Consider the following 26,639-nt stretch of genomic DNA (forward strand, 5'->3'; position numbering starts at 1 on the left):
AGTTGATGAACAATAGTTCACATTGGCTTCACCCTTCAGTGATCACTACACCACATGTCATCCCAGCTTTCAACTCAACTCTCCAACTGCTGAGACTTTGGCTCATTTGTCACAGAAGTTCAAGAAGTTTTATATAAGTTCTTGTGCCCACAAGAGACTTAACAGGTTAGGCTCTAATTTTCTCTCTCTCTCTCTCTCTTTATTGATATCTAGCTGTGTCCCCCTTGGTGACTTAACAAGGAGTATGTCCTTTGAAGTAAATATATTGGCCTCTTTGGCACTGGTAATTATCGAACTTGCCCCTCCTGCTATTAAATTTGGCATTCCAAGATACAACACATACACCAGATACAGCATATGCATAGTAAATGTTTCGCTAGATGTTTCCTAGCAACTGATTTAGTGCCTGTCTAATTAGCAACAAGCTATAATCATGTGTGGGGAGGAAGCCAATTCCAACAGTTGATTAACATATCATTGAGCTCTAAATAAGTTAAGTAGTTAGAAGGCGCTTTAGCGGCAATCCTCCCGTAAGCTCTGGTTCAGGCACTACCCAATTAGTGGCTTCTGTTTCCCACCCGCCTGGATGGCGTCATGCCCCTAGTAAACTCAGTCCCGATCCCGGAACGGCCTGTAATTGGGCATTCGGCATCCCGTTTGAAGACTCACTTGCGCAGGACACAGATGCGCGGAGGGTTATAAATCCCGATCTTCTGAGAACAGCAATTGGTCTGATTTTGTCTGCTTCACTACCGGCGTCTATCGATTGCATCTATGCGCCCGACTTGGCTTCGCTCCATCTTCCAGCGGCCAGTCGTCTCGAGCACACCTTCGGTCCGTACCTTTCACTCCGGAATGGCCGCACGGGGCAAGCTGCAACCCGCCGCCCGGGTCGCGGGCAGGCGTCAAGATGTATGGTAAGTCAAGCTGAAGCTGCCAAGCTCTAGGTGGATTCGATGGTAGCTCTAGATGATGTGATGGGCATGGAATCTGGGTCTGAGAGCTGGAGTGGCTGTTGAGCACTGATGCTGACACATACGACAGGTCCATCATCAATGAGGCTGCTGCTGCGTCACCCGTACAGCCCATTGTGAACATGGGTCAGGGTTTCTTCGGCTATAACCCGCCAGAGTTCATCCTCAATGCGGCCAAGCAGGCTCTCGACCGTGTGGACTGCAATCAGTACAGCCCTACGAAGGGCCGGCCCAGGTTGAAGAAGGCGATTGCTGACGCTTACTCCCCGTACTGGGGGAGGAAGCTGGACCCGGAGACCGAGATCACTATCACCACCGGCGCCAACGAGGGCATGTTGAGTGCCTTCATGGCCTTCATCGAGCCCGGTGATGAAGTCATCGTCTTTGAGCCCTTTTTTGACCAGTAAGATCGGACTCGATGGACTACTAGAGCGTTGGCTGATATTCTGCAGATACATCAGCAACATCGAGATGCCCGGCGGCAAGATCTCTTATGTGCCAATGCATCCTCCCAAGACAGGTGGCACCCAGACATCTTCCGCGGCAGAGTGGACGATAGACTTCGCTGAGCTCGAGAGAGCTATCACTCCACGCACAAAGATGCTCGTTCTCAACACACCTCGTAAGCCATTAAAATCCATCGATGACACTGAGTTTGATAAGCTAACTCAACCACAGACAACCCTGTGGGCAAGGTCTATTCAAAGGAAGAGTTAGAAAAGATCGCAGAGCTCTGCCTCAAGAACCAGATCATCATCCTTTCGGATGAGGTGTACGACCGGCTTTACTACGTACCATTCACTCGCATTGCGACCCTGTCACCTGAGGTGGAGAAGATCACCATCACTGTTGGTTCCGCCGGAAAGAACTTCTACGCCACTGGCTGGCGTGTCGGTTGGCTGATGGGTCCAGCTGAACTGATCCAATACGTCTCAGCGGCACACACTCGGATCTGCTACTCCTCGGTATCACCACTTCAAGAGGCTTGTGCCGTTGGTAAGTGGACGCCCTCAGAACTGGTTCATACTTTTGAGTATACTAATCAACTTCCTAGGTTTCGAGCAAGCCGAGGGTGAAGGATTCTGGGACGAGTGTGTGAAGGACATGAAGGGACGCATGACGCGGTTCAATGAGGTCTGGGACGAGCTCGGCCTTCCATACTCAGACCCTGAGGGTGGATACTTCGTCATGGTGAACCTGAAGAAGGTCAAGCTCCCAGAGGACTATCCCTTCCCGCCACACGTCGCCAACCGCCCAAGAGATTTCAAGCTGGCCTGGTTCCTCATCCAGGAGGTTGGAGTGGCTGCTATCCCACCCACAGAGTTCTACACGGACGAGAACGCCCTGATCGTAGAGGACTATCTCCGGTTCGCCGTCTGCAAACCCGACGATGTTCTAGAGACTGCGAAGGAGAGGCTACGGGGTCTGAAGAAGTACATCCAAGAATAGAGAGTAGAGCAGGGCCAATAGAGTTAATCTAGCGATGGTAGAACTGAGTTCTCAAGCTCGTATGATCTATAGTTCTTGTATACTCCATTATCAGAGTATACATCTAGCCGTCCGTATCGGGATCTGAAGATCATTTCATGGCAAAATCTAACTTATACAGATTTCACGCCAAACCAAGATAACATAGCTGTGTATATTAGCAATGTGCGTTTCTAGAAGGTCCAACTCTACATGCCGCGTCATCAGATTTCTGTCGAACTTGCTTAAAATGTTGTATATCTATATTGCTTACAGTGTTGTACGCGCACTCCTCCAATAAACTCCAGAAAGAAGATTGGAGGGTCTTCATCTAAAAGTCTGTGGCTGCGGTGATGTGTTCGGAATTGTCAACAGTGTCATGCTTCGTTGCGATGTAAGCAAGGGTTTCTAGGATTGAAGTAGTTCGGCAACTGGACTTTACAATTCATCATCATTCAATAACCCCAGGCCCCGTCCCCCCTTCCTTCGAACGACGTTATGTCGTCTTTTATCATCTCCTCTTTTATATCATCATCTGCAGTATCATCTTATATATACCATCATGTGATATATCTTCTTGGTTTCCCCGTTGTCAGAGCCCTGCTGGCTGCTTCGCGGTAACATCCGGACCTCCTTACGTCTTGGCTGGATCTCGCAGACTGGTGCATTGGTGATATACTGCGAGAGTTCGGTAGTCCTTGACCCAAGAGCTTGAGCGGCGCGGGAATGACGGTTGGGCCCATGGATACCCTGCTGGGCTGTGAAGTGATTGTTGCCCAGAACCCCCTGCCAGCCATGCACGGCGTGGCAGATGGTGACGGTAGCCCCCTGATTCCACACCACTAAGCATCTCGTTGAAGATCAAGGTTGTTACCTCACTTTGCAAGGGTGGGATCCGGAGTTAAACTAGATTTTATGGATATAAAATAAAATATAAGTAGTAGAAATGCCTTGGAATCAACTGCTATATGTAAGCCGACCTTCTTGTAAAGTAAAGGTGAGGCAAGATTGCCATCTGGCTGAAGAGACACTATGAGTCTCCGAAGATTACAGCGATACGGCGATCTGGTGTGTGCTGTTAGAAGGGCACTGTCCACCCCCGCCTCGCTACGTCCTCGGCAATGAGTTCTAACTTCTTGTGTAACTCATTGAAAACGAACATCGACCGTCAATTTGGCGATAGACTCGCCAGCCTAGCTGATGGTAACGATAGTATATAGCTTATATCGTAGGTCGCTTCGAGAGTTCGACTTGACGATGAGGAGGAAGCACTTCTTAAATCATAGATACTTGAAGACTCTAAACAGACTATTTGCCTCTAGAAGCTAGATAGGTCTAAAGAACTCTATAGCTGGTCCTCGTTAGTGATTATTGCTAAGATTGTTTAAAACCTATGGATGTGGTAAGATGTTGGTCAGGATAGGGTTCAAGTAATATCGATAAATTAGTGCTGATTTGGCGCCTATAGGTTTATAAAAGTAGGGTTAGTCTATACCTATAGGTATCAAATGAGCTATAAGGTTATTGGATGGATAAGTGAGTGTGTATACAGTAAGACAGAGTGGGAGAGTCTTGTATTATGTTAGGTCTATAGGTGCCAAATGAGATAGTATAGAGTACTTACTTTCAGTATCAATATACTGGTTTAGTTGGTTCACCTATTTAAAACCAAGAATGGCTGCCGAGTCCGATCCAGGGTTCTGGCGGCCCAATACAGAGAGAGTGGCGGAAATGCTGGCCATTTGAAAGATCCCTCTTTGCATTTAGCCTACCAGTTTTCCGTCTTTGGAGGTTGTTGCTTGAAACTGATGAGTTCGTCCAGACATTTAGTTGTATTCTTGTGGACAATGTGGTTGGATGGTGCGAACTCTTTGTCGATCGTATGCCCTATTCGATGTAATTGTCTGAGAATGAGGGCTTTGTCGACCTTATATTCGTTGGGTATGCATCGTAGCCAGTCGTCCAAAACCACAGACATTCTGTCGGTTTGATGTTGTCGCCGTTGTAGTGTTCGTTCCAATGTAGAATGTTCATGAATGACTGCGTGCATTATAGGGCATTGTGTTAACGCTCTTAAATATGTGGAACTTATCAAATTTATACAGCCCGGTTAATAGTGAAAGGCATCTTCCTCCCAGCCTCGCCGTCCTGATTCGCAACCCGGACTTCGATGTCGACACTCGTGATACCATCCAGAGCCGGTGAGGCTGGAAGGAGGAATATGACACAGTTAGGTTAGTGTCGGGGGTCATCAGCACAGGAGTAAGTGTCTGGTACTCTTGTGCTGAAGATTATCAATAGCCTAGAGAATTCTATATAAGAAAAGCAAATTGCTGGGAAATGAACCATTGTAGAAAGGTTCCTACTTGTGTGATAATTGATTTGCAAAATCTGGGCGATGGGAAGTCGGCATGTCGGGCTAGGCGTCCAGCAATATCTTCAATCGTTGTAAGTGTGATTTCTTTTGCCACCGTTTGTTGATCACCCTTGGTGGCGGTCGAGAATGTCTCTGAGACGTTTATAGTTTGCGATGATTGCAATGTAGCACGCCCTAAATGCTGTCAGGCAGTCCGCTTCTTCAAAAGGCCAAGAGAGAACCGTTGCGAGCCAATACGAGGCTGTTTTGGCACGGTTCCAGCGCTTTGTATGAGTTCGGACATACTATTTTAGGACCCTGCACTGAGATCCGACGTGTGTCTCTCCTACTGCATGTATGAGACTGTGGCCCACTTTTTCGAGTCCCAAGTTTGAAGGACGTGTTCCAAACGCAAGGAGAGTGGCTTCGCGGTGCTGTTAAGGAAGACCAGTGTCTCACTGGACGGGGATAGCGTCATCTATCTTGCCGTTCTCAAGCGGAAGTGCCGACTTGATCTAGGTATGATAGTATATAGAAGAAAAACCAGGCCGTAATACAACTGTGAACATTGGAGTATATATAAACTCATCAAGACATGTCGTGTTCAGTCAGACAGAGACTGAAGCCCATTCTGGACTGAAGTCACTGCGGCCGGTGAGCGACCGAGAGCCATGGAGCATTGGAGATTAAGCACAACGTTGGAGGATAATCTCGTTATTTATAATCTTTTTCACTCGTCATAGCCTCTACTTCTTGATTCTAACTACCAGCATTAAGTCAAACAATTGCTCCAACTGGTGTTTCCTCGTTTGCTATGTCACGATGACGCATTGCAAGCCAACCATACTTAACATCTCTGCGCAGGCAGCGAAATATCAGTCACCAACATCAAGTTATTTGCCAATTTCACACAAACCGGCACAAATCATATCTTACTCATGAAATCATTCATTGTCAAACTTGCCCCTGACCGAGCGGGATATGTACACAGCGAAAGAAGACTCCAATCTGCCCCGTGTCCTACCTAGCCGTACAAACATCAGATAGCAATGAAGAAATTCTTCTCCCCTTCCTTCGGCAGCACACGCGCCCTCTCCATGATGGGATCCACACAAGCCAACCTGATGCGCTCCGGCGTCGCCGGGCTCTCCAGCCGCAGCAGCCCGTCTCCTTCGCCGCCCTCTGAACCGACCTTGGCGGCGACGCCGTACTGCTCTCGCGCGGCCTTCAGTGCGTCACGGATCGCGAAAAAGACGACGCTGCCCATGAACAGGGGCGGCTCGCCGACACCGCGGCTGCGCTGGATCGTGCGCAAATCCTTCCACTCCACGTCCTTTAGAAGACTAACGTTGAAGACTTGCGGTACATCTCGGAAGCCAGGGATCTTGTACGCGCCTGGGCCGCGCGTGAAGAGCATACCAGCCTGAGGACCGTTGCGAAGCCAAAGCGACTCCTCCATAGTGAACAAGCCTAGGCCTTGGACAAAAGCGCCTTGAATCTGGCCATAGTCGATAGAGGGGTTGATACTGCGACCAACATCCATCTTGATGTCAGCGCGGAGACATGTCCAGGTACCAGTAAGGGTATCAATCTCCACTTCAGCAGCGGCAACACCTTGAGTGAAGTAGAAGAACATCTTGCCCTTGTTCTCGCCCCATGTGTAGCCAATCTCCGGCGTCTTGTAGAAACCCTGAGCAGAGAGATTGACACGGTCGAAGTATGCGGCATGGGCAAGCTCCTTCATCGTTGCGGATGGGCCAAGCTTCTCTCGGTAAGGGGCAAGCCGCTCATTGAGCTGAGCGCAAGCGTTGAAGATGGCGTACCCGTTCAGGTCAGATGAAGCAGACGCGGCCGTAGCAGACGCATTGGCAACGGTGTTTGTGGCGGTTTCAGAAATGAAGACCGTGTCGAGAGGCACCTGGAGTGCTTCTGCCGCAATCATCGACATCTTGGTGTGCAGCCCCTGACCCATCTCAGTACCACCGTGAGCAACCAAAATCGAGCCATCATGATAGATATGCACAAGAGCACCTGCTTGATTGAACCACAGAGCAGTGAAGGAAATACCAAACTTGGTCGGAATCAGATTGATGCCTCGTTTGCGCCATTTGTGGGTGTCGTTGAACTTGCGAATCGCTTCCTTCCGGGCGGCATAGTTTGACTCCTCTTGTACTTGCTTGTACATTAGTGGAACGTGCCAGTCCGTGAGAGGCTGGTTGAAATGCGTCTCCTGGTTGTCCTTGTAGAAATTGATCTCTCGGAATTTCTCAGGGGCCATGCCCAAGCGGTCGGCAACCTCGTCCATGTAAGTCTCTGCGATGAACATGCCCTGAGGACCACCGAAGCCACGGAAGGCGGTGTTTGACATAGTGTTGGTCTTGCAGATGCGACCGCGGACATGTATGTTAGGAATCAGATAGCAGCCATCGCTGTGACTTAGCGCTCTTTCGCAGACTGCCGCGCTCAGATCCCAACTCCAGCCACCGTTGTTGAAAATATCCAGGTCGAGCGCTTGGATCTTGCCGTCCTTGTTGACTCCGACCTTCCACTTGCCAAGGAACGGATGCCTTTGGCCAGATGTCACCATGTCTTCCTCACGGGTTAGCATACATCGTACTGGTTTTCTGGTTTTGTTGGCGGCGACTGCCAGGATTGTGCTGAGTTGGATAGATCTGGTCTCCTTGCCGCCGAAACCACCACCCAAGCGTTTGACTTTCACGACCACCTTGTTTGCTGAAACTCCAAGAGCTCTTGAAGCGAAAACTTGCCTATGTGGATATTAGCATTTTAAATCATGATGTGACTAACTGATTTCAATCCTATGCATATCACTCACATTTCGTTGCAGTTTTGCGTGCTGGAGAAGATCTCCATCTCGCCATCCTCCGGCTTGGGTATCGCAATGCAGGCATTAGTCTCAAGGTAGAAATGCTCTTGACCACCCATGCGTGCAATGCCGGTGAATGTGTAGTCGCAGTTCTTGAACGCCTCTTCCGGATCGCCCTTCTTGATTTCCCTGAAGAAGTTGAAGAAACTCTCCTTCTCAATAGCCTCTTCCATAGAGAAGATCGCAGGAAGCTCCTCATACTCCACCTTGACAGCACGAGCACCCTCGGCTGCCTTCAACGCCGTCTTTGCGAGAATGAGGGCAATAGGCTGACCGGTGGTGTAGATCTCGTCTTCTGCGAGGAAGACCTCTTCGAAATGAGGTGCTCCCCAGTGGTTGGCATCTGGCGTCGGGAAATCGTCCTTGTCAATGTAATCAACCACGCCGGGTATTTCCAATGCAGCAGAATAGTCGATAGAGGTGATCTTAGCGTGAGCTTTAGTTGACAAAACGAGGCAGCCGTGGAGTTCGTTTGCCAACGGTGGGATATCGTCGGTATACTGCGCCTCTCCAGTTGTCTGCTTCAAAGCAGCAACATGAGGGTTTGCCTTTCCTAGGATGACTTTCTCGTATGCCATGGTCGCTGACCCATCCGTCTCACCCGTGGATATCTCTCGCTCCAACTCCTCTACCGCCTGCTCGTCTAGGTTCTTGATATCACCGAGGCTGAGCATTACCTCATGATAGAACCGATAGAACAGACTCAAGGCAAGGGCCTTTCTGTATGAAGCCATACCGCCAGGGACGCCGAATTGCAGGTTGAAATCTTTCTCCAACGCATTCATCGTGCCCTCAAGTGTCTCGAGATCTGCGAATTTCTTGCCCACCATGAACTCGTTCGCTTGTTTCGCGGCAACTGTGAACGGCGCCATGCCACCATAGACAAGATTGGCTTCCTCGATCACACCGTCATCATCTAGCCGCACCCTCTGTGCACTAGTGACAATAGCAATATCATCGTCTTTCCTCTTCGCTTGCTTGTATGCTCTGAAATACTCGTTCTTCTGCGTGATCGGGATTCGAATAGATGCAATGATTGCATCAGGGGTGAGTGCTGTTCGACGATAGCCCTTGAAGAACTGAGACATTGGGATTTCTGTTGTCTTCTCCAGCGACTTGGCGATGAGCACGGCATCTGCTGCCATTAGGACAGGGTTGAGATCTGAGATAGGTGACGCAGTAGCGAGGTTGCCTGCTGGTGTTCCGACATTCCTGATCTGCCGCCCAGCAAAGTATTTGAGCTGTTTGAACATCGCCGAAAAGACTTGTCCTTTCTCCGGGCCATAGTGCTCCAGGGCTTGCTCACAGATATTCTCCAGGTCAGTGAGGATAACATTGCCGCCAATTTCAATATGATCGTCCTTTAAAGAGAACTGTCGTAGTTCTGGAATATCGCCAACGAAGACGGAGACGGGGTACTTCATGGCCTTGAACTTGATTTCGATCTGGGTCTCGGTGCTTCCGCCAATGATTTTGGCCGTCGGGTAGACGCTCTTGATCTCCAGCAGCTGGTCCAGGGTGACGGGGCGGTACCACCTCTTTCTCTTGTTGCCGAAAGCCAGGGGCTTGAAGTCGTGCTTCTTGAGAGCCGGCGGGAAGATGAGCTCGGTGTCTGGTTTGTACTCGATGAAGCCAGGCGGCGTGAACCTCTTGATCGGCTGGCCATCGTCCAGGCTCTTGTTCTTGCAGCAGCCATCTGCGCCATTTCCATTCTCCATGCAGCATCCGGATCCCCCATTCGTCGTTGCCTTGCCGCAGCCTTTCTGGACGCTGAAGGTCTGGGCGGCGTCGAGAATCGGCCGGTACCCGGTACATCTGCACAGGTTACCGTCGAAAGCCTCCTCGATATCGTGCTCGGTAGGGCTCTCGTTGTTGCGCAGCAGGGCATACAGACTCATGACAATGCCGGGGGTGCAGAAACCGCACTGGCTTCCGTTGCCCTTGGCCACACGCTCCTGGGCCGGGTGTGGCCGCTTGACATTGCCGATTCCCTCAATCGTGATGACATGCTTGCCGTCCACGCTGGCCAGCGGCGCCAGACAGGCATTGACGGATGCGTGGTAAATCTCCTTGGTGGTTGGGTTGTACTGGCTGATGACAACCGTGCAGGCACCGCATCCACCTTCACCGCACCCACTGAGTATAGAGTTAGCACGTACGAGGTCCGATCAAAATTGATCATGGAGCGAACAAACGTACAGCTTTGTCCCGGTCAACCCAATGCCCCGGAGATATTCCAACAGGGTCACCTCAGGGTCGATCTCGTCGAGGATGACCTTTGTGCCGTTGAGGTAGAAGCGGATGGTGTCGTCAAAGGACGTTGTCAAGGACCCCACCTGCGGGGCAGGATCTCGCTCTGGAGAGATGGCAATCGGGGCCATTGTGTAAGTGTCACCACACAGACAGTCTCTTCAGATTTACCTGCGTCCGTGTCACAGAGATTAACGGATCATAACGGAACAGACAGGAGTGATGGAAAGAGAAGAAGAGAGGAAAGAGAAGCTCCTCAAGCTAAGCTTAGATACCAGATAGGTAGCCTATAGTGAGTGAGGTGAGGTGAGGCGGTAGGGCGTCGGATGGATCTAAATGTGACAAACTGGGGCATGTGTGGTTTGTTATCAGCGAGTGAAAGTGAAGTGCATGACTTGGTGGTTTTTAGTGCCCGTCCAGGGTGGCAATATTAGGGAGGTAGTGCCATGGAGAGGAGAGCTCCTGAGCACTATCGCCGCATCCCGATTGATTGTGTACTGTACCTTTTCAGAGATACCCATCATAGGTATAATGCACGCACACTAATACATGTATATATATCACTTAGGTAGTTGCCAGATCCAAGCTGATGACAGCAGCCCCGATCTAAAAGAAACGCGGTCTCAAGCCTCATTTCCTAAAAGAGCAAATCACAGCTTTCTTGACCATCCTCCCGTCCAGTGGGATGCTTAAGCTGCTTATCAGCGACTGCACCCTCTAGGTGGGGTTCTCAATGATCAACCCGCCGAGTGTCAATCAATCAATCATCAGATTCACTGAGTCAGATTCCCCAGCCTCTGATACTGGACAATATACCTCAGAAGATACTTAAATCACTCATCACTCACCTGTATGGTATGGCCAGCTCTTCACTTTTCTCTTCGACAATAGCCTTTTAGTCACCACTAACTACTTTGAATTCACACAATGTTGTTGTAAATTGGAGCTCTTACATCAGCCGCATAATGACCGTTCGGAGACCGGCGGCGAGACGGGGCGTGTCGGAGGCTGCCGAGCCCCGTCTCCAACTCGCCCGGCCGAAGCTTTTGCTCTCTGCATTTTACATCATTCGCGCTGAAGGATACAATCTCACAAGCCGACAATGCTCGCTTCTTATTGAAAGACATACAGAGGCCAAGTCGATCAAATGCATTGTGAATGTCGTGCAAAGCGTTCCAAGTTTCATACACAATGAAGAGGCATGCTCCACATAAAGAATACCACTCACTCATCCTAACAAGCACTTTGGCTCTTGACCCAACTCATCTTAGTTTTAGTGCTCAAGGCAGTGAAATAGGTAAGCTGACTTGGCTGAGCCCAGATTCGTCAGTCGAGGAAGGAGCCACCCACCTGGGCAGGCTCCGGGGTCAGCCTCGATGGATCTCATGGGGCTGCACGATCCACTGTATAGTGTTGCCTCTTAGCGCCGTGCAAGCTTCGCGTTAGAGTGCTTACGGCACTTCTCGCCCAACTTGTACATACAGCCATTGAAGAAAGATGCGTTCAAGTCTTGCCAACGGACATCTAAGAGAGCATATAACACACAAAATCACGACTTGTCCAGTTGAGCAAATACAAAAGGCGTGCATGGTCTTGAAAGCATGGCTAAGGATCGGGGCAAGGGCAGTCACAAACGCTCCTCTGGGTAGTCTCCCGAGCAGCCCGTCCCAGCATCTCATGGCCGAATGAACGCGTCGGGTGGACCCCCAGCCCTGCCGGTACCATAGCCTCGGATTATCTGCGCGCATCGCACTTCACTTATATCTCCCGAACAGGGCACACGTTTCCCCTTTGGCGGCGAGCACCCTCCATGGCCGCCTTCTTCGGATCCTGGAACTCTCCAACGCACCGGCAGATTTGCCGCCATTCCCCCTGGTACGACCCCTCATTCTCCGCATTGGCAAGATGGCCTCGCGGGGGAGGTGGACTCGGGCTCTCTACGTCAAAGTGCGATCCGTCCTCCCTGTAAATGGGTAAATAGCGGCGCATATTAAAGTGTCAGCTGTGTTAGAGCGAGGTGTCTATTAAACAACGCGTTTCGGCAGAGTTGCTGAAACAACCCTTTCCGTCTGTTATGACAGCGATATAAGTTGAAAGGAGTTCCTTTCTGCGACTTTTCTCTCCTGCTTGATATTCAGAGGTCGAAAAGATATACAAGAGCACAAATTTGCGATTGCAAGCAAGATGGGTAGCCTTGGGAAGCCTCAGTTCTACAACATCATCAACAGCGAGAAACGCAGCAGTGTAAAGAATCACCAGGTGACTGATCCACGGACGGAAGAGCCGCTATGGGACGCCCCCATTGCCTCTGCTGAGGACCTTGAAGAGGCCATCGCCGCAGCCAATAAGGCATTCAAGACATGGTGCAAATCAACAATTGCAGAACGCCAGGAGGCGTTGAAAAAGATGGCGGATATCGTCAAGGACAATTCTGATGAGCTGAGTGAGCTCACCATGAGAGAGACCGGCAAATCTGTAAGAATCTACCGACTGGAAGGACTACCATTCGATAATTTCATAACAATATGAGCTGTAGAGCCTGATGGGACATATCGAAATGAGAAACACCATTGATCAGATCCATGTCGTGTGTAAGTTGCGGCTCTCCACAAGCGACCAGTTCCTCCCTATTCCCAGCTAACCTATTCCAGCCTCACAAGCTCTCGAGGACGAAGTTCAGTTCGAAGACGACAAGTTCCGCATTATCGCGACACACCAGCCTCTCGGCGTGGTTGGCGCTATCTGCCCTTGGAATTTCCCTGTTATTCTCTGTAACCTCAAGATCGTCTCGGCCCTCATCACCGGCAACTGCGTCATCGTCAAGCCCTCGCCCTTCACGCCATATGCAGTGCTGCGCTTTGTCGAGCTCTGCATCCCTATCCTTCCCCCTGGCGTGCTTCAGGCCGTCAACGGTGGCGCCGAGCTTGGTGCCCTCATGACTAGCCACCCGGGCATCGCCAAGATTAGCTTCACCGGCACTACGGCCACGGGCAAACGCGTCATGGCAGCCTGCTCGAAGACCCTCAAGCAGGTGACGCTCGAGCTGGCAGGCAACGACGCCGCCGTCGTGTGTCCAGATGTCGACATCCCCAAGGCGGTCGGGCTGATCGCAGCGGGAAGCTTCTTCAACGCGGGCCAGATGTGCGTGGCCACGAAGCGCGTGTACGTGCACGAGGACATTTACGACGAGTTTCTCGACAAGTTCATCGCCGAGACGAGGGAGAAGTACACCATTGTCGAGGACGGTGCCGCCCCGACTGTGTTTGGGCCGGTGAGCAACAAGATGCAGTTTGACATCGTCAAGAAGTTCATCGATGATGCGAAGACGCGAAACGCCAAGGTGACGGTCGATGATAGCCCGCTGCCGGAAAAGGGGTACTGGATCCCACCCACTGTTGTGGCCGAACCGCCAGAAGACTCCCTGGTGGTGCAGGAAGAGCAATTCGGTGCGTACAGCCGATCCATGAGCTGTTCAGAAGGCATATCCTCAAGCGAGCGAGTACTAACAACTGGCAGGCCCAGTGATCCCAATTCTGAAATGGTCGTCTGAAGATGACGTGCTGGCTCGTGCCAACCTCGCCAACGCTGGTCTTGGTGCCACAGTCTACTCCAAGGACCTTGCGCGTGCTGAGAGTATTGCCCGGAGGCTTGACGCCGGCTCCGTGTACATCAATACTCACGAGATGCCAAACCCGAATGCTTACTTCTCCGGCTTCAAGGATAGTGGAGTTGGTGGAGAGATGGGAAAGCAAGGATTGAAGTCGTACTGCTATACCAAGAGCATACATTTTGCGAAGTGAACAGTCCGAGGCTCAGAATCTTCATGGCACATCAACAGCGGCAGAGGATCATGTAGTTGAGCCTATCTTGGTCGTATTGCTAGTATATATCATAAAGTCATAGCTTAGACCTTCCAGTCCATTTTGTGCTATGTTCTTCCACATCTCATCCCCATACTTCACTGAGAGGAACCCAGTCTCTTCTCAAGCTCATACAGCTGTCTCGCCATATCACCCATCGTCTCCTCCGGCGTCCGGAAGGTGAGCCCCAGCACCTCCTTCGCCTTTTTGTTGCTCGCACCGAACAAGCCCTTCTCCGACTCCCATTTCTCGGGCTCGCCATTGGGGATCCGACCGCTGAGACCCGGCAGGGTCGCCCTGAAGATGTTGAGGATCCGCTGCGTGGACATGTCGCCCTGCCCCGCAGCCAGAATGTACCGACTGCCGCCGGCCTGGGCCACCGTCGCCGCGAGTAGATGCGCCTGCGCCAGGTCGCGGACATCGACGTAGAGATGCAGGCCCGTCGGCGGCAGGGGCGACGACTCGGACAGGCCGGCCGCCAGCGTCTTGTTGTAGACGCTGTACACGGATTCGGGGAGCTCCGTGACGCTGGTGAAGATGCTCGGGTCGTAGGTCGGCCCGTAGACCATGGGCGGGTTCATGACCGCCAGGTCGAAGTTGGGCTTCTCCTTCGCCACGAAGTCAAACGCCGCCAGCTCGGCGAACTTCTTGCTCGCCTGGTAGATGGTGTTTGGCAGCTCGGTGGTCGTCGCCGTCTCCCACGTCACGGGGTTCCAGTCTTCCTCGGCGTAGACCTTCTGCGGGTCGGCGACCTTTGGCTGCGTCCAGTTGATGACGGCCGCCATGGAGCTAGTCATCACGACGCGCTTGACAGTGGGTGCTACCCTGACGATTCCTTTCAGGATCTCCGTAGTGCCCTTTATAGCGGGATCGAGGAACTCAGCATTTGTAGAGTTCTTGCGGTAGTTGAACGGTGACGCTACGTGGACTATAGCGTCAAAGGGTGGCTCAGCCTTCAGCACGGAGTCAAAGGCACCAGGCGCTGTGATATCGGGGACTATGCCAAAGTCCATCTGTGAGGCGGGATACTTGGAGAAGAGTGACGAGAGCTGGGCCACCTTAGACTGTGACCTCACAACGCTTCGTACAAAGTGGCCTGCTTCGAGGAAGGCAGCTAACGTATGCTGGCCAACTAGGCCGTTGGCACCTGTGAGGAGAACTCTCTTCGCCATCGCTATGACTGAGAAGAAGAAAAGACTGTAGTGCTAGTTGAGGTTAAGTACCTGTGGCTCTCGGGGCTGAAGATGAAGAGTAGTATAAAATATGAGCTATCTAAGCACTCTAATGGCGTTGAATGGAAGTCGCGATGTGGTGTTCGATAGATGTGAAGGGATGAGTAAAGGGGTTGCAGATATGATGGATGTTGACTGGACTGCCTCTCCTCAAGCTTCTCATCTTCACGAGGGCATCGCATCTTTTGTACCCACCGTCTGCAGGCCATGAAACTTTATCGCCTATCGCTGGATCGGCGAGAAAAACTTCATGAGGAAACGACTAGACCGTTTCCCCGAAATTGTACAATACCGAATTCTTACCTCCATTTCCAGCTCGTTCATGGCCGGCCCAGCATTGGGACCGCCGGGTCGGAAAGGCACCTTGTGCGCGTCAGTTTAGTCACGACATCTCCTTGGAGCAGTCGGCGTGGTTGGCGCGTGAAATAACACCGAAAACCATCCTTCAAAGGGATGACGAGGACGGCGTTAAGAAATTGTTAAGCAATGGCTGGTGGGTGCACTCAAATGTTATCACCGAAAGGACGTGTAGTTCAGCGCCGAAAGTCCAGCGGTATTCCGCGACAATATTCATGCAGATAATCCAGCCGCAGATATTACTGGAGAATCATCTGTTCAAGTATTCTTATGCATGTGGTCATAGGTTCTCATAATACGTTTCTCCTACAAAATCTAGAGTATGGTCGCTGGCTAGTTGACACGGATGTACAGGATGCATTTCGGACATTACAACTACTCGAAACTTAGACAGTCTACCTCGCTTGCAGCAAACAGCAATTTTAACACACACAGGGTTGGCAGAAGTTGATTGTGACAATGTTCAGTAAATGCCTAGCTAGCGCTGTTCTCTCCCTGAGCCTGACTGCGGATCACCGTCCCAAGTCTTGCTTCTTTGCAACGACGTCTGTGAAGCGTAGCAATTCGACACGTCCAACCTCATATTCCTTAATAACTAAGATGATGATTCAGCCATCAAGCTTCAGCCTCAGATATTTATCCTGCAAGAGCCCAACCAGATTGCCATCAGCAGAGCAGTATTGAGCCAATTCCATTGCTTTGCCCAGCCAGATTCGGCATTCATCTCTTTGATTTGCGAAGAAGAGATCGACGCAATGATTGTACGCCGTTATTGACATCCACTCCAGCTCTTCACTAGGCCACTTCACATTGCTCTGAGGTAAAGTTAGCAACTAGGCCGTTCTAGTGCCACGGGAATGGCGGTAAGTGACAGGTGCCCTAATTTGGAAAATCGAGGAATTTTCGGTTGAGATCTTACCTTTGCTCCATCTTGAGCCATCTTGCAGATATCTGTCATTAATTGCTGAGCCAACTCATCACTAAATGGAAGTATTGCTTGCAAGAGGCATCTAGTGTACCGTGCTAGCTTGATGCTGTCGAACCCTGGCAAGACTGCTACTTCGTTGACAATCTTTCTCATTGCAGCAAACAGCACTGTTTGATTCCACTGTGTTAGCTACAGAATCGGAGTTAGGTTTTCAAAGACTTGCCTTGTACAGGAGGTTTCGCCCTGAGGAGACAGTCTCCCATCGCCTGAAACGTCTCGAGGCATTTGCAGGTACTCGCCTTTAGGACGATTTGCCCAAGATCTTCCCATTGTTTCAAACAAGCTGCTCCTTCAAAATCAAATACTAGTAGCATGGAAAGCTTGTTGAGGAGATCTTTCGTCGACACTTCATCCAGCATCTGAAGCTGCTCCTGCAAAGCTGTATCGAAGGCGGAAATGTGTCCCCGCATGACAAGATAGTCCTGAAGTTGCTGCTCAACATTATCCTGCGCCCTCGCGAGGGCCACCAGTGCACACGCAATGAGGAAATTGCAGAAAATTGATTTCAATGAGAGATCCACAGCCACTTGGGAAGGCACATCTTCGGGGAAATGATTGATGATGTTCAGGGAACAGGTGAGGATGGTGACAATGTGCCGCAAATCCCAGGTATCTGCGTGCTTCAATCCAAGATTGTAGGAATTCTGACAAAACCATTCCAATTCATTGACATCGAATAGCTTTTTGCCCGAGGCATCTTTCGGGTCGCGCTGTATTGCGTTATTCACTCCACAAGCTTGTGTTAGTATAACGTTGCATGCGCATAAAAATGTCATCGCTTACCGTTGTTGAACGTGTTACAGAGTTCTTGAACAACATCCTCATGGTCGATGCCCTCTCTTTCTGACTCTAGGAGAGTATAGAGTAGCCTGATCATGCATCGCATTAAAGCTGGCAGATGTACCGGGGTAGCCTCCGAATATTCGTACTTCTCAGCCAGCTTTTTCATAGCTTCGATAACCACAACGTTATCACCCGAATGATGGGAATCCAGGACGCAGGCATATAAGAAGTCATTATTCTTGGACGCCTTGGTGACTAGTTCGAGGCATTCAGATGCTAATTCACGATCGCCGCTCCGAACTGCGAATTTGTACATTAAATATCGTGTCATCGGCTCTTTTTGTGTGCTCTCGGACATGCTGAGAAAGGTTGCTCTTGCAGAGTCGAGATCGTTCCTTGCAGAGGCACACAGAAGTAATTTCCTATCATTGTCAGTTGATGTAAGTCACTGTCTTATCAATACTGTACCGTTCAAGCTTCGCTATGTTGTGAGGACCGGAGTTGCGAAACAACGGGCTAAGAGCAAGTCGACACCATTTCTCAGCCAGGTCAAATTGATGTTGAGTAAAGTTATACTCGAGCTTCTTCCAGATCAACTGAGTCTAATTAGTCAACTGACAAAGCCCGTGTCTGGAATACCATACTGTTTGTGCAGCTACCGTGCCCTCAGCACCCAAAGGCTTGTCCAACTTGTGCAACAACTTCTGAGCTTCGTCGATGCCACTGTCGGAATCTCTGTGCGAAGTTATCATCCACATTCGAGTGATGACAAGGTTTTCGATCCAGGAAGCGTCGCATTGCTGCCCGTTGAGTGTGAGGAGAAACATGTCTAGTATCCTGACCCCATCGCTCGGGCTTTTCTCATGCAGCTTCCGAATGTGATATACCAGAAGCTTGAAGTTGGTCTCCTGATGATTGAAAATCTGCATCATTCGCTCAAGAATGCGTGCATAAGCGTCGGCATCGAAGACCTCGTCAGGGGCCTTGATCAAAACCTCCAAATCCAACAGGAGCACCACCAACTTGTCTCCTATCTCGGACTTCAGATAGCGAACAAGATTCTGCGCCTTCTCGTACCCGTCAGTGGTTTGGACGCCGAGGAGTGCAGTGACAAGGACTTGAGCTACTGTAAGTCGCAGTTCAACAGCATCTCGAGACATTTTCTCCAACTCCTGGTCATTGAGCATGTCATAAGCTCTCTGTACCCATTTGATCGCCATTGGAAAGTCCTTTCTATGAAGGGAACTCTCTCCAACTCTGAATAAGAGATCTGCAAGCTTTTCGGCTGCAGATGGACTGAGCGATGAACTCAAGGCTTCTGCCTTACTGAACATATGCTCTGCGACGTCGAATTGATCCTCTTTCCAGGCCTGTGACGTTCGATCAGCATTGGCAGCATGATTAAAGCTCATTTTCGAGCCGTTACCAGTGTGATTCGCAGAATTAGCCATTCTACTTCTAGTTGCCTACACTCGTTTACCTCATCCTGCGTTAGCCGCTGTGACTGAGACAGATTCTGCAGATGACCGTTATAGTCGGCGGCTCTTTGCAGAGCAATCCTAGCAAGATCAACGTTGTTTCCACCTATTCATATGCAATTAAGTGGTTAGGAATATATTGTCTCGGAGACGGGCAGACTTCAAGGTGAGAGTACTTACTAAGACAGGCTACCCCGGCCCGCAAGGCCATATTGAGAAGGAGTAGGACCTGGGCATAACCGCTGCTCGGGGTGTAACGAGAAAGGTCTAGAATTTGAAAGGCAAAGACTCGAGCATTGAGTAGGAGCAGCCTTCTCTCATGCAATGCTTCGTTTGCCCTTTGGGCATCTGCTTGTCTGGGGCTGATGCAAAGATTCCACAGCTTGGTCCCTTGGGTATCAAGGTCCACGTTGCCATAGAGTCCCTGGATTCTAGGGGATGTCTCGACCAGTTTGATGTAATGTTGCAGCTCATCGGCAAGCTTCGTTGCCTTGACCGGTTCCTCGACGGTCTCGTTCACTCTCTTCACAGCGCTGACCGCGAAGGCTACAGATGGTCAGCAGATGCAGCTGGGCTGGGGATCGAGGCGCGGATCGTACAAATGACTGCTTTGGCTCGCTTGGTCTTTGCGGTGTGGGCGCTCCCGCCGTGTACGGCATCTGGATCAGGTGGCATTGTTATCACTGTCACGGAGCCAGCGTGGTACCGCCGTTAGGGCTTTGATGCCGTGAAACGGTGTGAACTGTGAAGAAATGATGGCCTGGGAAAGGTAATCCTGAGATGGACAGGCTAGAATGACATGGACCGAGACCTAATGAGCGCGGGCAATGCTGAACTGGGAAACGAGGATTGCAAGCGTTCTGGAATCAGAGGTGCCACATTTCTTTGCCTACTATTAGAGGAAGTTGAGAATTGTCCCCAACTGGAAGCAACGACCCCCTTGGGCCCGCCCTCTGGGATCTAACCGAAGACTTCCTTCCCAAAGCATCATCCCCCATGAACTCCATCCCCCGCTTCCCAATGTAAACAAAAACCCCGCCTGGCCTGTAGCTTCCTTGCAAGTGCTACCGTTCGCAATGTCGACGTTGCCCAAACACCCTCGAAGATGTCCTAATTTTTATATCCTGCTAGAATGGAAAGTGATCCCATGGGGTTTTTGAGGAATTCAGCTCCTGTACCTAGCCCCAATATTGCCTCTATACAAGGAGTGGCAAGGGGGCGCTGCTGGTCGAAACGGAGGCTGAGTGACTAGAACGTATGCTGCGCGAGCAGATTGAATATGTGAATGTCTTAGTGAGGAGGATCATGAGGCAAGAAATTCCCAATTATCAAACTCGGACTAGAAGAGGACATTGTCAGTTTCGTGGAGTGATGTGTTTGCTGTTCAGAGGGAGCCTTACATCTTGTGGTCATCTCTACGAATCTTGATGGAGAAGCAGCAGTTTACGATTGGATCATTTGACTGGTCGTCCGGATTCTTGAGCGAGCAGGCAGTCAACAACGTATCGTGTGCGGGATCGAAGGCAATGGTTCCAAACTCTTCCCAATACCGTACGACTGACTCTTCCGTGAGGATCTCATGTAAGGCGACTTTGCCCTATAAGACGATTAGCAGTGGCCCAAACAAGCGCGCACAAGAATGGGAGGAACAACGTACATCTCGTAGTCTCTCGACTGGAACATGAATGAGCTCGGCCATTTCCTTGTTGCCCCTGAAGATTTCTCCTGTTCGACGCCAGCAGCAGGCTGGGACAGCCATACTCGCAAAGACGCGATCGTACTCCATGAGGGTCTTCTCGAACCACATCTCCACGTAGATGAGTTCCATATCGGTTAAAGCCTGCACCTTTTCACGGAATTTGGGCCTGAAGCGGTCTAGCTGTCGGAGAATTTTCTGTTTTGAAGCCGGAGCAATGTGGCTATCGAGATATGTTGAAAGTCGCGCGTAGCCCTTGATGTAGTTGAAGGGCTTCAACAAGCCGGCGTCATACTTTGCTTTAAGCACACGCTGCATACGCTCTTCCGGCGTATCATTGCCGGATGGATCAGCCGCCTGGAGGTAGTACTCTCGCGCCTTATCTATAGGGATAACACTGGCCGGTCGAGATATGGCGTTGCCCTGTTCGGCATTAGGTGGCGGCATAGAGCCCCCTGACAGAGCGCTAGGAGGGAGCAGATTGTTGTTGGACCCGCCTTGATTAAACAGCCCAGGCAGCATGTCGTTCTGGTTGTTTCTCAGAAGCTGGTTCTGGTCATCCGGTAGGAGAGCATTGTCATCTAGAAGGCTACTGTGCAGGAAGTCATTGAGGAGGTTGAACTCGTTAGTGACCTCCGGCGCAATCATGTAATTAGGATGATAATTGTGCATATCGTGGTAGTGGTTCTGGGCGGTCAACCAAGCATCCGAAAACCCGGCAACTATGGAATCGCAACAAGCTTAGCTAGTGCACAAGAGAAGTGCTGACGGGTGACAAAACATACATTGGTTCATGTTGCTGCTGTTCAAGGTATTGGCTTGTATCCCAGAGACTGGCGTAGGTTGCACGAGCTGTAGGGGGTTGCCCCGGCCCAGCGAACTTGCGTCAAAGGCAGACTTGGCCGCCTGCCCTGTGCCAGCACCCATGCCGGCGTCGAAGGAGGGGGGCCGCATCGAGGTCGCCGTGTGATCTATGGAGCTGCGTGCCATTTCGGACTGAGTCTCTGATTCGTCCACGGTCGAGGCGCCCATGACGCTCCTAGACTTCTTAGAGTCCGGATCTCGTGGCTCGTCATGGCAAAGGTGGCCGATATTGCGCTTGATGCATCTTGTACACGGTCTTTCCTGTTTTATGGCAAATTCCCATGGTCAATGCGTGCTCAGGAGTTACCGCCAGCGCGCAATGCTGCAGAAGCTATTGACGGGCTTGGGGGAGAGGGAAATCACATACGAGGTCGCATGTCATATGCTAGACGCAGAGCAAGTAGATCATATTAGCCATGGCTTTTTCTCTCCAAGAATGCACGAGTTTGGAAGTATGTATGTATAGATGTATAGATGCATGCGGGCTGCTGGAGTCTATCGCTGCTGTAGCTCTCGAGCAGGGCAATAGTCTGCGCCAGCTCGAGGGCGAGAGCCAATTGCTAGACGGGGGGTTCGGCGCATTCTATGACTTACAGATCGACGGCAATATACGCATGCTGTAAGAACGCGAGGTGCAAGATTAGCCATTTTGGAAGCGGCGCACTGGAGCAGGACATGGGGGAGGCGGGCGCATACCATGATTGACCTTGCGTCTCTTCTTGGGAGTCCTGCTGGCGTCGTCTGGCGCATGCGCCTGGGCGTGGAGGTCTTTGCTGGCGGGCTTGGACTCGCCGTCGGACTTGTGGTCGCCGCCATTCTTCTGGTCCATCTTCTCTGATCCGATCACTCAATGCGCTCTGCGCCCATTGGATCTGGTGGTTACGCAATGGGCTTCGACTCGGTGGCTCATTAGAGGGCGGGCGGCAGCGGCTTTTTGCAGGACAACACGACCGACAGACGACGCTTCGACCACACTCGCACGCACGCACGCACGCACGCACGTCTTCTTCCGACTCGCTCGATCGCAATGCGCACGTCAACACAGTCGCGGGGCCATCCGGCTGCTCGGACGGTGTTTCGCAGGTGGCAGGACAATGCAGACGAGGTGTTCTGGAAGGGAATTGAATCACTCGGGCAGTGTCCGGGGATGGTGATCCATCCGACCGCGAATGGGGACAAAAATTGACTCGGGAGAGCTCGCGTGAGCGGAACCAGAGAGCGGCAACGGGCAAGGGTGTATGTAAGTAAGGTAAGGTATGGTCAGGTATGGTACGGAGGGTACGGAGGGTACCTAATAATGGTGGAGAGGCGGGAGGGGCTGAGATGGACCGAGGGGCAAAGGCAGACTCTCCTCGCCCATTCAAACCAAACGGGCGGCACAGATCAACTGTGTACAGTACCTACTGTAGGTAGCTCGTCGAAGAGCCTGCTTAGCTTTCTCTTCGTTACAATTGGAGTATGCGGGGCTTCCATTTTCGCCCCTCCCGCCCAGGAATGGATAGGTGAGTGATTTCAACGAGCCTACCACTACCGGTATCCTTGTTGTCTCCTTGAAGTTACATGTAGGTATGATGATACCATCCACATCGTACTGTACCGTTGCTTGCTAGTTCAGGCACTCAACTGTAGCAGTATACGACGATACACAGTATCGTGAAATGGAAATATAGGCAGTCTTATTTGGCTCTCCTGTCGTGACACGCTGATGCGAACACCTCTAACTTCAGCCGTGCGTGGTCCCGCTACGAAGGAATGCACGTCGACGCAGATGGTAACCTTGGCGTCCATTAATAGAGAACAATACGAATTTAGCTAAAGGTGCACGCAATGATCCGTGAGGTGGCCAGGGGCCATCGCCTTGGTACCTGACAGATCTGAAGAGAGGTGCCCAACGCAGAATGCTTACCGGTTGATCTCTTATGTCTTGCAGATACTTCACAGTCACTGGACTTGGTTGTATACATAGAAGAAACCCTTAAGCACAGGCAAGACAGCTACCCCATGCCTTAGCTGGACAGGATTTCAAGGTTCTGAGAAGAGGATCGATCATTGCCGAAACCATGTAGTAGGCAACATGCAGCAAGGGTAGTCACACGCCGTTTTCTCCCGAAACAGTCTGCATTTCATTCTGGTGAAGTGGAATAGCCTCAATCACTGATAATCTTTATCGGACTTGGTCCGATGTGTATACTTCGGTTTATCGGCACCGCCGGCCTCATCGGGGGCTTTTCAGGTTTCTCGGTGAGGATCGGATACGTTGCGGCTTTTTTCTCCACTACCCCGGTCCATCAACAAGCAATTGACTCGGGCAGCCCCGGGAGGTTAAGACCCAAACCATATTATCATCATCAGTGTCGGTCTGGAATAAGGCGACCTTGAATCCTTCTCAGTGCGATTGATTCCTAAGAATTACTCTGGAAGCAAAACAATTCTCTCCGAGATAATTGGTTCGCGGGTCATAGCCATTGGCCTCGGATATACAAACGTACCTCGCTGATATCAGCCATCCTGTTGATATCTTTCCATGTGATCCTGTTCGATTCAATACCGCATGAAATTGCTGGTTTACGCCTCACTGATATATCATCCATCTAGTCATAGAAAAAGACATCAAACCGGGCATATCTATTCGCTTGTGTGCTGTGCCCATTGCCTATGCTTCAACTGGTACATATTTACATGGTTGCCCCTGCCGGCGTAGCATCAACGGCCAGGCTTGCAGCCTCCTCTGGATCCTTGGGCTTCACCAAGGTAATGGTCACATCGGGGTCTCGAGCATATACTCGTAAGCCCATCACACAGACCGCATTCCATGGGTGGATCGAATCATCACCGTCATCATCTGCCGTTTCCTCTTGCTCCGACTCGTCTCCGTCAGCCTCACCGTCCTTCTTGTCATCCTTTTTATCATCCTTCTTATCGTCTTCGCCGTCTTTCTTCTTGTCGTCTTCACCATCTTTCTTCTTCTCATCGGCCTCGTCCTTCTTCTCGGAGCCGGGAAGAGGAATTTCGGCCTTCGGAGCTGCGCCAGTCTTCTCCTCCTTAGCCTCAGTAGTCTTTTCTGTCGTGGCTTTGTCGTCTGTGGTAGGCGGGTTCTCGCTCGCGTCTTGAAACTCCTCCTTTTCGCCGTCTTTTGCAGCTTCGTCCTTCTTATCACCTACAGCCTCAGCTTTAGTCTCGCTAGACTCACCTCCCGCTTTGTCTCCGTTGACTTCTGGGCCTGAGGGCGGCGGCGGAGGTGGTGGCACAACGTCCAGCTTAGCTTGTTCTTCTGCTCGTTTGGCCTCTTCTTTCTCCTTCTTCTTCTTGAGATCACGTTTTCTCTTCTCTTCGGCTCTCCTTTTCTCAAGCAAGTCGTCCTCATCGGGCACTCCGCCTTTGGCGTGGGCGAGATCGTACTGCATTCCGACCTGTCTGAGCTTCTGTGGGTTCTTCTCAGCCCAGTGCCTGACTATATCCTCAACAGGTTGCTTGTCCACATCGCGAACAGCCGTGATCTTGGGCAGGACTTCATATCGACCTGGGTCAAGTTCAACCTCGCAGCTCACAGATCGGTTCTCCCATGAGTGAACGGGGCGGACGCGGCAGATGTGCTCTCCAGGCTCTCCGTTCTCCTTCTGAAGAACGAAATGAAGTGAAAACTCATACTGTCCCTCAAACCCCTGAAAATAGCGTTCATCCAGCTTTAAGGGAAAGTCAGCGCAGCTTAAGGTATTTCTGCAACAATTTAACAAACCTGTGTGAGAACGATGACAACTTTGCCAGATTTCTTGATCTCCACCAAGAACTTGGTTTGGAGATAGCCTGTCAGCCAAGATATGTTGACACTAGTCCACTGCTGGACCACGGTCCACTTCTCATCAAAGAGGCGAGTTCTGTGCATGAACATGAACACCTCGAGCACGTCCTCTATAGCAATATGTCAGTAGTTGCATGTTTACATAAGAGGGGTGAGAGTAACATACCATATGACATCCAGAACACACCATCATCCCCAAATGTGTGGCTCAGCTTCTTCATCCAATATGGCGTCCACTCAGACGAACCATCACTCCATGGGCCATTCCACTCTCCCAAGCCTTGATACCCATCTCTCTGGCCCCAAGGGTTTCTAAGTTCGACTGTCAATCACATGCGTTTCCTTGAATGTCCGGCCAACTTACCTGATCTGGACCAGCCGCACTTTCTTGCCATCCTCCCCAACTTCTTCTGTTGCTTTAAGTATCGAGTACGCATGACCCATGAATAATCCGGACTGGGTTTGGGTGTAAAACGAAGTGCCAATGGCTGAGAGCGCAAATACAAACTCGCCATCCGAGCTGGCCAGCTCCCGCCAAAGTTTGTCCTTCCTCAACACCCTCTTCGTCGCAACCGTAGTCGTTACGCCACCGCATAAATCCTCCACCGCCTCGCCGGACCAGCCTCCGCTGATTGCTTCCATGTCCCCGTGGATCTTTGCATAAGCTTTCTCAAGCAGAGGCAGCCAGGTTTCGTTCTGGTCCGCACACTTGGAGAAGTACAAGGCATCGCTCCCCGTCTGCTCTGACATCCTGTACTTGCGTGCCTTCTTCCCCTGCGGGTCGTAGACATCTCCATTTGCTTCAACAAAGTCCGCACTCGTTAGATATAGGTTGTCGTCGATGACGGTGGAGATCCACTCGCCATCCCGGTAGAAGACGAAACCATAGACTCCGCATTCTTCATCCCGTGCGACGCATATTTTATCCATGATGTCTCGACGGTGTGCAATAGTTGCAACAGCAGCTAGCCACCAGCAGTCGCCGTTGGCGCCTTGCCGGATGTCCGAAGAAGAATAGCCATCGATGGTGAACTGAGGGTTGTCGAAGATCCAGTCTACACGATGGATCGCACCAGGGCTGTACCATTCATCTCCACGGACACCATACTTGGCTGCCCTGACACCTCGTGCCTTCGATTTGGGAATAGCCTTTGCGACGGAGGCTTTCCTTGCCCCTGCAGCCGCACCCGAGGCATACGATGCGGCATCATCGCCTATATCAATGGGCGTGTATTCTGTCCGAACGAGCCCATTGAGACAGTTGTGGTCAGGATCCTCCTCGATATCAAAGTCGGGATCGGTAAATTTCTCATTGGTGCGATTGCACTCGCGCACGATACGCCTGACCTTCTCGCGGCACTCTTTTGCCGCGGCCTCATAGCTCTCAGCAGCATTGCGGGCCGATGAACTACCCCGGGGATCCTTCAGCGGAGGAAGCAGAGTGGTATACAGGCTCCGGGGAAAGATAGACGTGACCTTGCCAGGCTTCTTGGCGAAGAACTTTGCCCAGAAGTCGCCGACGAGCTCCTGGGGCGTCTTGTTCTTATCTTTCTTGCTCGAGGTGCCAGCAGGTGCTCCTGTGCCAGGAGCGCTTCCGTAAGTGTAATCCATCTAGTAATATCAATCGTAACCAAGCCAATTCGCAATT

General features: G+C 51.1%; 7 protein-coding genes across 7 annotated transcripts; 2 read left to right on the plus strand and 5 right to left on the minus strand.

Annotated features, from left to right (window-relative positions):
- Nucleotides 1-855: 855 nt before the first annotated feature.
- UCRPA7_882 (putative aminotransferase class i and ii protein) lies at nucleotides 856-2,423 on the plus strand (the record flags this gene model as incomplete). Its single annotated transcript, XM_007913473.1, has 5 exons — nucleotides 856-917; nucleotides 1,045-1,377; nucleotides 1,427-1,596; nucleotides 1,653-1,970; nucleotides 2,029-2,423. The coding sequence occupies 5 exons, from the start codon at nucleotides 856-858 to the stop codon at nucleotides 2,421-2,423; spliced, it is 1,278 nt and encodes a 425-aa protein (XP_007911664.1).
- Nucleotides 2,424-5,836: 3,413 nt separating this feature from the next.
- Nucleotides 5,837-10,065, minus strand: UCRPA7_883 (putative xanthine dehydrogenase protein; the record flags this gene model as incomplete). The annotated part of the gene is made up of 3 exons (XM_007913474.1): nucleotides 5,837-7,565; nucleotides 7,634-9,820; nucleotides 9,884-10,065. The coding sequence occupies 3 exons, from the start codon at nucleotides 10,063-10,065 to the stop codon at nucleotides 5,837-5,839; spliced, it is 4,098 nt and encodes a 1,365-aa protein (XP_007911665.1).
- Nucleotides 10,066-12,118: 2,053 nt separating this feature from the next.
- Nucleotides 12,119-13,734, plus strand: UCRPA7_884 (putative aldehyde dehydrogenase protein; the record flags this gene model as incomplete). Its single annotated transcript, XM_007913475.1, has 4 exons — nucleotides 12,119-12,409; nucleotides 12,471-12,525; nucleotides 12,586-13,380; nucleotides 13,451-13,734. The coding sequence occupies 4 exons, from the start codon at nucleotides 12,119-12,121 to the stop codon at nucleotides 13,732-13,734; spliced, it is 1,425 nt and encodes a 474-aa protein (XP_007911666.1).
- A 158-nt stretch (nucleotides 13,735-13,892) lies between these two features.
- On the minus strand, nucleotides 13,893-14,966 carry UCRPA7_885 (putative nad dependent epimerase protein; the record flags this gene model as incomplete). The annotated part of the gene is made up of 1 exon (XM_007913476.1): nucleotides 13,893-14,966. The coding sequence occupies one exon, from the start codon at nucleotides 14,964-14,966 to the stop codon at nucleotides 13,893-13,895; it is 1,074 nt and encodes a 357-aa protein (XP_007911667.1).
- A 2,619-nt stretch (nucleotides 14,967-17,585) lies between these two features.
- Nucleotides 17,586-19,307, minus strand: UCRPA7_886 (putative spo22-domain-containing protein; the record flags this gene model as incomplete). Its single annotated transcript, XM_007913477.1, has 6 exons — nucleotides 17,586-17,750; nucleotides 17,799-18,280; nucleotides 18,482-18,524; nucleotides 18,635-18,738; nucleotides 18,813-19,178; nucleotides 19,232-19,307. The coding sequence occupies 6 exons, from the start codon at nucleotides 19,305-19,307 to the stop codon at nucleotides 17,586-17,588; spliced, it is 1,236 nt and encodes a 411-aa protein (XP_007911668.1).
- Nucleotides 19,308-20,028: 721 nt separating this feature from the next.
- On the minus strand, nucleotides 20,029-22,021 carry UCRPA7_887 (putative zn cluster transcription factor protein; the record flags this gene model as incomplete). Its single annotated transcript, XM_007913478.1, has 4 exons — nucleotides 20,029-20,229; nucleotides 20,290-21,050; nucleotides 21,114-21,299; nucleotides 21,889-22,021. The coding sequence occupies 4 exons, from the start codon at nucleotides 22,019-22,021 to the stop codon at nucleotides 20,029-20,031; spliced, it is 1,281 nt and encodes a 426-aa protein (XP_007911669.1).
- A 1,846-nt stretch (nucleotides 22,022-23,867) lies between these two features.
- UCRPA7_888 (putative calpain family cysteine protease protein) lies at nucleotides 23,868-26,602 on the minus strand (the record flags this gene model as incomplete). The annotated part of the gene is made up of 4 exons (XM_007913479.1): nucleotides 23,868-24,854; nucleotides 24,929-25,101; nucleotides 25,158-25,303; nucleotides 25,356-26,602. 4 exons carry the CDS (start codon nucleotides 26,600-26,602, stop codon nucleotides 23,868-23,870), a joined length of 2,553 nt encoding a protein of 850 aa, XP_007911670.1.
- Nucleotides 26,603-26,639: the final 37 nt, after the last annotated feature.

The sequence above is a fragment of the Phaeoacremonium minimum genome (assembly GCF_000392275.1).
Source record: "Phaeoacremonium minimum UCRPA7 unplaced genomic scaffold PA7_03_scaffold_44, whole genome shotgun sequence".
Classification (NCBI taxonomy): domain Eukaryota; kingdom Fungi; phylum Ascomycota; class Sordariomycetes; order Togniniales; family Togniniaceae; genus Phaeoacremonium; species Phaeoacremonium minimum.